Source organism: Nematolebias whitei, chromosome 6, assembly GCF_014905685.2.
Source record: "Nematolebias whitei isolate Nwh7 chromosome 6, NemWhi1, whole genome shotgun sequence".
NCBI classification, from domain to species: Eukaryota; Metazoa; Chordata; class Actinopteri; order Cyprinodontiformes; family Rivulidae; genus Nematolebias; species Nematolebias whitei.
In genome coordinates this window covers 11948263-11957479 of record NC_056503.1, presented here as the reverse complement: position 1 = coordinate 11957479, position 9217 = coordinate 11948263, and the positions used below count along the sequence as shown (strand labels likewise).

Here is a 9217-nt window from a genome sequence, read left to right as displayed (position 1 = left end):
TGTAAAATGGATAAAAGTAATATACTCACAATATTCGCTCTGTGTTATTGTGAAGCGTTCCACAAAATTAGTGGGAGAAAGTGAGACAAAAACAGGCCAAAAGGCAACAATAACCCCGGGAGCATCAGTTTAAATGAAGCATATTGAAATGTTCTGTTGACTAAACATCTGAAGACTCGAGGCTTTTCCTTTCAGAGCCACAGGTTCACCTTCAAACCCCCAAAAACTATTCATTTGCATTTCAAACCTCGACTTGCACAGGCAATTCACAGACAGTGATACCAGATATACAATAATTATTATATGGACACAGCAGTTTCAGTGTCTTTACAATAAACAACAAAGATTTTTAAGCCCAAATTTAGAATATTTTGTCATTTTCATTCACAATAAACCCTGTTTTTGAACATAAACACCCTAATATTGTCTGATGCAACCAGTCAGACTGTGTACTCACTAGACGAGCAACTCTCATTCCTGTGCATGCTCTTCAATCATAACCCCTCATCTTACCCCCACCCCACCCCCTAGTGGTGGATAAAATTGCTCCACCCACAAGCCTTCCCCTGTTCTTATGCACAGTGTAACTCTGACCCACTTGAATATCTTGCATCAAAACATTGAGGTTTATTAGGATTTCTTGCTCAATTCGTCCAGAAAAAGACTCATGTGTAAAACTATTCAAATTTATGGCCGTCTCTTCTTCATTTATATAAATGCAAGTGCAACAAATTCTAGCTACACGTGACAGATATATTTATGAGTGCAGTTTCATACAAAGTCTGTTTTGAAAGGGTTCATGTTTTAGAGTTTAGTAGTACTACTGAACATCGCTCATACTAGTCAAAGCAAAGTGTGTGGCAGTGGCAGCAAATGCAAAGTGCATCAACCTGAATTAATTACTAACATATTTAGCACGTTTAAGACGATTCAGTTGAAGTTTGTACGTGATATTTTTACAACAAATCGAGACTCCTCTCGTATGGCCTCACCACGTGGAGCCTCAGCAGTGATGGTGCCAGGCAACAACTAAAGAGCAGTGAACCAAAGCTGCAGGTCAGTACATCAGGTATATTATTAGTAGATGTGCAGAGAATTAAGGAGGAGCCCTGGTGCCATAATATCACCTTTGTCTGTGCCTGCTGTTTGGGTTCTGGAGCTGAAGTGAAACTGCGCTGCTGAAAACCCTGCAGGTATTTCAATAAAGCGTGTGATTTGGTCTGAGATTAGAACTATTTGTATTCCAGAGTCAAAGCAGACATGAAGGTGCTGCTAAACCAAGAATAATGCCGGCGCTCCCTTTGTTCTCTAGCACTGATTCAGGTAACGATCACAGGATCAGTCAGAGAAACCACAATCTCGTCCCAGCAGGCTTTTGACAACATTAAAACCTTGTTGCACTCTACTCCAACATTTTATTTATTTAACAATCCGACTGGGGGGAGCTTTCAAGCTGCACGTGGAAGCAGCTCATAATGAAGCCAATATTCCTCTCCCTGCAGCTGACAAACAACCTATTGACCGTCCAGTTAGTTTCCTTTCCAAGAACTTAAGATCTTGTCTGCCAAATCATTAAGTGACTTATTTAGGCTTTGCAGCCCTTTCAGGTTGGGTTTTAAAATCCAAAATACCAACAGTCATGTTTCCTGACCATAATCCTATTAACTCTGTTGAACTGCAGGGGTTTTGCAGATCAGGCATCTCCTTTCGACTGATCTTTACAGATAAAGTACTGCATGTCAAACACAGACAACCTGAGAATTTAATTAACTCATTTTTGATGGAAACTTGTTTTTTAGTGAGCTAACTTTCAGGTTTCCATCTGGTAGTTGTCTCAACAAATCCTGAAGATAACTTTAATATCAGCGCTCATTTTAATTAAGATATACTGTAATGGTTCTGCCGTTCTGTGAACAGATGGTCATAAAAGCAGATACACTTCTCAGGTTCTGTGGGTTGAACCTCTTAAAAAGACTGATTTTACACCACTGCAGTAGTTTTAGACATACAACAAAGGACAGCATTGGGGCTTTATCACATCTAGCACGTCCACAACGACTCAGCAGATTTTTCAAGCGAAAAATGGGAAGATGCTCAGCGGAGAGAAAAAAGGTGCAATCGTGTTTACAGGACTTAAAATGAACTTCACTGATCATTTTAACCAGCTCTTCAGTAACTTTACTAAACTCCACATGAATTGGGTTTTCATCCCCACCTGAGTGTCACGTTCAGGTAAGTTTGAAGTCATTTCATAAAAAAAAGGAGCTGGGTAACTTTAAATTGGCTTAACCAGCTCTGTGAGCTTATCAGCAGGCGAACAAAACGCCAAACCTTTGGAGCAATTCTGAATTCTTGGAGGCTTTCAGTCATCGCCTCATCCTCATCCTCATCCTGGCTGAAGTATAAAGGTGGTAAAAACCTGAAACACTCCTTAAGAAGAGGAATCTGGACTGACATGATAGAGGCACAAACTAAGATTTTAATTTTTATTCATTTTTGTCCCACATTGCAAAGTGTAAAGTGGGAATTGGAAATACTGTCCCTCCCCCCATCCATGAGTGAGTGAATGTTGTGGACATTATTTATGTAAACACTTCAACACTTGCTCTTGTCAAGGGTGGACGTCTTCTCCTCCTCTCCCTCTCCGCTTTACTTTTGTTCTGTACTGTCTTTGAAACTGCTTTAGAGCCTCTCTTCTACAAATCTTCATAATCATCATTATGGACATGTTTTAATCAGTTGGTCCCTCAGCACAATTAATAACATTTCTCTGAAGAGAAGACAGGCTTTAGGCGAGCTGATTCGCCCTGTTGGCACGCACACAGCTGGATATCTCATCGACTTGATGATGTGTCTATCTCTGCTGTCATTGATTGATTTTAAGGACACATATAATTGGATTTATGATAAAAACAAGACAACAAAGTGCATTTATTAAGGAAAAGTTCAACTGAGGCACATTTATACTATAAAGTCGAGCAAACAAATAATTGTTTTTATGTAGTTATCTTATTAAATTCTTGTTAAAGTCCTCCTGTGAATGCTCCCATGGCCACCATTGGCAGCCAATTGATTTATGGCACAACACCGGCCCACGTTTCCGGATTGTCAGCGGTGACGCGTAACAAACGCGATGCGTCAGCGGGGAAGCATGATAGATGTGACTTATACGGCAAAGCGATATATTTATGTATTTTTTCATTTTATTAGACATATTTGGACTGATGTGACTTATATGGCAGTGCGACGGGTACGGTGGAAAATACGGTAGTTGTTCGAAGAATATTTTCCTGGATGTCTCGGCACAAATACATCCGCCAGAGAAGCAGCTCAAAGGCAGCTTCTTTCCCAACTCAGGTGGAATGCATTCTTCATACTCCTGAAGCGTTATCGGACCACACAGCTCTGTAACCTCCAACACAGGGCACTGGCTCGAAAGCGAACCCAGCATGTGAGCGCTCATCAGACTTCCTCCAAGACTCTGACATGTAACCAACAGGCTTCTGGCACCGGCTCGTAAGCTGTCGCAGCTGCAGCTCCAGCAGCACAATGTTTCTGGCTGTCAACTGCGCCGAGCGCTCGGGGAGGTTTGGGGGCCTTTTCCTGTCAAAATCAATTGGAACACAGCAGCACAATTAGCCTGGGGGGCGTCTACTCACACTGGCAATGCCGAGCAAAGAGGAAGGGGGGAAAAAAGGCACCTCTCGTCAAATTTCAGTTTTAAAGCCTTAGCTGCATCGTTTTTAGAAACTTTGAACACTGGTCAACCTAACCACCTAATTTGGTTTTTCTGCAGCAACAACCACGTTTACGTTAAATATATACATAAATACTTCTAATTAATATTTATTGTCCCTCCTCAAATCTTAAAGCAGCTGCTGCAGAGTTGTGTCAGGCATTAAAACACGTCTATAACGTTTCCCATCTCAGCAGCATTCAGACCTTATTTCCTCCAAATGTATTTTTCCAGTAATATGATGGCAATGATAAATAAAAATGAAGGTTATAGCTCTCCTTAAGATGAATGCCTTTCAAGTCAGTTTTCAGCTACAATCATTTCATAGTGAGAAATAATGAGGTTATAGGCGTTTTGGGAAAACACTTCCTCTGAGCTACTACCACGACCTATTTTTAGCTCAGTGGCTTTAAAATTGTCTAAGCTAGAGCCATTTCTGTGCTAGCTAATGTCAATTAGCTGTGGCAGCCATGTTGAAGTGAATAAACACCCAAAATTAATCAGTTGTAGATGGATGTTCTTTAAAGAGAAACAGGTGTGCTGATTACAAATCCAAAGCAGGTGTGTACAGAGAAAGTAAATTATCCTCCAAATCAAAGACATGGAATTGAAGTTGACAAAAAAAAAAACAAAAAAAAAAAAACAGAAGTTGGACACTAATAGCATATAATAGCTGAATCTCAGGGAAGGAAACCACTTGTTTATATACGGTAGTCCCTCGTTTATTGTGGGAGTTATGTTCTGGACCCACCCCTGCAATAATAGAATAGAATAGAAACAGCCTTTATTGTCCCACGGATAGAAAATTCAAGTGTAACGGCAGCAACAGATAAAAAGATGTCACACAAAAGTTCCTAAAATGTCAAAAACAATATATAAAGAAATAAGATAAACAATATCAATAATAATGTTCAGTATGTATTGGAACATTGATTAGGACAGACTATTTACAGAACAGTATTACAGGCAGAGAGTGTGTTTTAGCAGAGGTCAGCATGTGTTTAATCCTTATTGAGTTTGTTGGGAGCAGTGATGGTTGTAGAGTCTAACAGCTGCTGGGAGGAAGGACCTGCGGTAACGCTCCTTTGTGCATTTAGGACGCAGTAATCTGTCACTGAACGAGCTCTCCAGTTCAGCAACAGCTTCATGCATGGGGTGGGAGACGTTGTCCAGCAATGATGTTATTTTAGCTGGAGTCCTTCTGTCTCCCACCGCCTGCACTGGGTTGAGGGGGCGTCCAAGCACCGAGCTGGCCTTCTTGATGAGCTTATCTAGCTTCTTCTTCTCAGCTGATGATAAGCTGCTGCTCCAACACACAACACCACAGAAGATGGCTGATGCCACTACTGAGTCAAAGAAGGTCTTCAGGAGCACCCCTGCACTCCAAAAGACCTCAGTCTCCTCAGCAGGTAGAGTCTGCTCTGACCCTTCCTGTAAAGTGCATGAGTGTTGTGAGCCCAGTCCAGTTTATTGTTCAGGTGAACACCCAGGTACTTGTAAGAGTCCACGATCCCGATGTTCACACCCTGGATGTTCACCGGGGTCAGTGAGGTGAGTATGTGCCTGCGGAAATCCACAACCAGCTCCTTAGTTTTATCAGCGTTGATCAGGAGGTGGTTCTGCTGGCACCAGTCCACAAAGTCTTGAGTCCGCTGTCTGAGTCGTCCTCACCTGTGATGAGGCCGACTATGGCAGTCATCAGAGAACTTTTGCAGATGGCAGTGTGGGGAGTCGATGGTGAAGTCTGCAGTGTAGAGGGTGAAGAGGAACGGTGCCAGCACAGTTCCCTGTGGGACCCCCGTACTGCAGACCAGCCTGTCAGAGACACAGCCCTGTGTCCTCACATACTGTGGGCATCCAGTGAGGTAATCCAGTATCCACTGGGACATGTGGTGATCCACTCCTGATAACTCCTGGCTGGATGGTGTTGAAAGCACTGGAGAAATCAAAGAACACGATCCTCACAGTGCTTCCAGGTTTCTCCAGGTGGTACCGGTACCACAGGAGGTCTTCCACAGATGTGGTACTTTCCCCCAGCTTCAGGCTCAGATGGAACATAAATCCCATGATCACATGATGAATAAGTAAAAATCTGTGAAGTAGTAATGTACACTCTTGCAATGTTCTAAACTCTTAAACCTACATCATTTTAACAACATACATGTAGCTACAAACCTTTAGTCACCAGCTCTGCAGAACTACAGCAGCTCGGTTACAGTCCAGCTCGGCAGACCTACCCTGCCGGTTCTGGTCTGCGCTCTGCAGCCACTGAGCACCAAAATGTTTTTGGAGGGAGCAGGACCTTTGGATGGTCAGCACAGAACCAGACGGTGGTTCGATCGAGTCCAAATCCAGATGGGGGAAGTCCTGGTGGGCTCTAGAGTGAACGCCGGATCTCTGGGTGTTACCTGTTTAAATAAAGGAAGAATGAATGAATGTCACCTCCCCGCCTGGGAGGCCCCATGGGCTGTCGGGCGGAACTCAGATTCACCAATGAGTCTGGAGGTCCGGTTCTGGTCCAGTTCCCGGTTGGTTCCTTGTGGCTCTCTGTATCCACTGGGTGCCCAAGTCACTGTATGAATAAGGATCGAACTTTTCGGATCGGATCAAAACTTTCCCTCCATTTCAACAGAAGGCAATGGCTGGAAGCACGCTGGGGCACTGTTGGCTTCTGGGAAATGTAGTGCTTGAGCGGTGATACAGTATAGGCTTATTGAGAGAAAAGTACAAAATGGTGGCGCCTGTCAAAAGTATATATATATACATATATATATATATATATTTAACTTTTTACTGTATTCCATGCTGTCCCAATCACACGAGTAATATTAAACTTGACAATCATGTGTCGTACAATTTTTTTCTCTCGTGTATAATCTTTCTTTGAAAAACCGCAAAAGAGCAAGTCTGCAAGTCGAACCGCGAAGTAGCAAGGGACTTCTGTATTTAAGGCTTTCAGAAGGAAGAAGAGAATTATATATATATATATATATATATATATATATATATATATATATATATACATATATATATATATATATATATAATTAGACAGACAGACAGAAAGATAGATATAATATAATATAGGATTATTTAGGTAAAATTGGTCATTCCTAAACCGTGGACATGAATTCCTTCCATCACAAAGTCCACCCTAAGCAGCTCTTTCATTTTGGCCTGAGAGCAGGCGGCGGTGCAGCGAGCTGAACTTCTACAACAGGGTTGTTTGTGTGCGGCTGCAGCGCTACGGGTGTCGTCTCTTCTTGTTGTGCTCTTCGAGTGAAAATGAAGTGAAAGTGGCAAACAGGAGGATGTCCAGGTGTCGGAGGCTGCTGCTGTCCTTCTGATTGTGTTTTCAGAGCTCGTGGCGCACTGTGCTGCTCAGAACATGTACATGTTATTTTGGAGCGGTGCGAGCTGGGCTGGAAGGTCCTGGCAGGTGGGGCTGACACCTCAGCACCAGTCCGGTCCTGCAGCGTTTCCCCTAGTTTGGACACTTCTCCCCCGTTTATCCATGACCCTTCCCTGTCTTATACAACCATGACCTAAAGGGCACTGCTGAGTGTGAGTGTGTATTTCCCCTAATGGGTTTTGTGTTTGTGAACAGCTTAGTGAAGATCTAATGTGCACACACCCCTCACCAGGCACTCCGGTGGGTGTCCAGAGGTAAAGACTGACCCTGATGTGTCACTTCTGCTTAGAAGCGGAAAGGGAAAGTTGGTGGACCACCGTTACTCACACACAAAAAAAACAAAAAAAATCACCTCAGGGCTGCTAACTGATCACTGCAGTCCACCACACCGAGTCAAAACTGACGCGGTTCCTCAAAACCCGTCTACCTATTTTAGGGTCTTTTTGAGCAACACTGTCATGAAACCTGCAGGCGTTGCACACGTTTCTGTCTCCCTGCGTTTCTGTTTACTGTTTGCACACGTGCAACATAGTGGGAAATGTTACAGCTGTTGTTTTTTTTTCACAGCCTGTGTGTGTGCTTGTGCATTCAGTTTACAAAAGTACAACAAGAGCGAGATGGAGAAAAAAAAAAAAAAGAAGTGAATTGTCGTGTGGGAAAAGCAGACCTGTAGGGCATCAACCTTTTGGAAAAACTAAAAAGTAACAGGAACTGCAAGACTGCATGTTCAGAAAGAAAACACAAGCACACACAACTGGCTGAATGTGTTTATTGAAGTTGTGAGAAGGCAAATACTGTAAAAATAGAAAAGATAAAGAAATAACACCAGGCTGATAAAAAGTTGAACCTTTCCACTTTCTTATATAAACTGTAGAGAAAAACATCACTTAGACCAGATTGTTGCTTTCAAGAAGCCAAACTTTCATGTGTTCTTTTAAAGTGTTTTTAATCAAGTTTCAAAGAGTTTCTTCATTTAGCTTCTATTCATTCATTTTAGTCCTGATCGTCTCCAGAGGAATGTTGCTTTTGTTTATGACACTTAGCTCAGGGCACCAGAAGTTCTGATGGGTCAACCCACGATGTTGAACGAACAAAGAGTAGGTTATAATTTGTTGAGGGAGTCACAAAGACACAAACTGTTCCCATTTCTTTTGTCAAATCCATTAAAAAAAATACCAAAGATGACTTAGTTTAATCCATAAAAACATACTCTTGTACCAACAAGGTGACATACAGGTGGAACTCCCAGGTCTCGACTTTGTTTCCGTTTTTTTAACAACGTGACTTTCAGATTTATCTGCTGTCTCATTTTGTTATTCAAGGCCAGACACTTCTTCTCCTCAAATTGTTCAATTATTAAAGCTTACATTGCACTTTAGGCTGTCAGGATCAGGTACAAGGACTGAACAACAACAAACGGAAAAGATTACAAGAAAGTCTGACTGAATGGAGGCAAACAAAAAAGAAATTAGGATTGGTTTAAAAACTTCACTGTACAGAACGTGTACGACTGTGTAGACCCTCGGTTATCACGGGGGTTACGTTCCAGACACCCCCATGGGAGGTGAAAATCTGCAAAGTAGGAACACTATTTATTTTAGTATTTATATATATTTTAAAGCCTTATAAACCCTATAAATAAATGTTCTTTACAATGTTCTAAACTCTTAAACCTACGTAATTTTACCAACATGTGTATATGTACTGTACAGTACTGCAAAATTTTACTCACCAGCTCTGCAGAACAGCAGCTCTATTCCCATCGGGCTCGGTTCTGGTTCTGCAGACCTACCCTGCAGCATGAAGCCCACCGCCCCATCCAGGTTTATGTGGATAATTCAGCTTCAGGATTATTTTCAACTTTCCTGCCAGTTCTGTGAGCTTAATAGAGAGATTGTTACTTCTGACTTTACGCTGCAAAACTTTCCCTCCATTTCAGCAGAAAGCAGCAGCTGGAAGCACCGTTGGCTTCTGGGTAGTGAAGTTCTTTTGACTTGTGTTTGAGTGTGTGTGAGAGTGGGCGAGCACACTTCCTCCACCCTTTCCATCAGCATGGGGACCCCACAAGG

At 42.4% G+C, this 9217-nt stretch overlaps 1 protein-coding gene across 1 annotated transcript in view; it reads right to left on the bottom strand.

Moving 5' to 3' along the window:
• LOC119411533 overlaps positions 1-8911 on the bottom strand; it is a 339553-nt gene extending 330642 nt beyond the window's left edge. Inside the window, exons 1-5 of the mRNA XM_037678486.1 lie at positions 8881-8911; positions 6179-6308; positions 5974-6113; positions 5408-5480; positions 5163-5299 (exon numbers count right to left, since the gene is read on the bottom strand). Of these exons, the coding sequence (XP_037534414.1) occupies positions 5163-5299; positions 5408-5480; positions 5974-6113; positions 6179-6308; positions 8881-8911 (511 nt within the window). The remainder of the gene's footprint in view (positions 1-5162; positions 5300-5407; positions 5481-5973; positions 6114-6178; positions 6309-8880) is intronic.
• Positions 8912-9217: the final 306 nt, after the last annotated feature.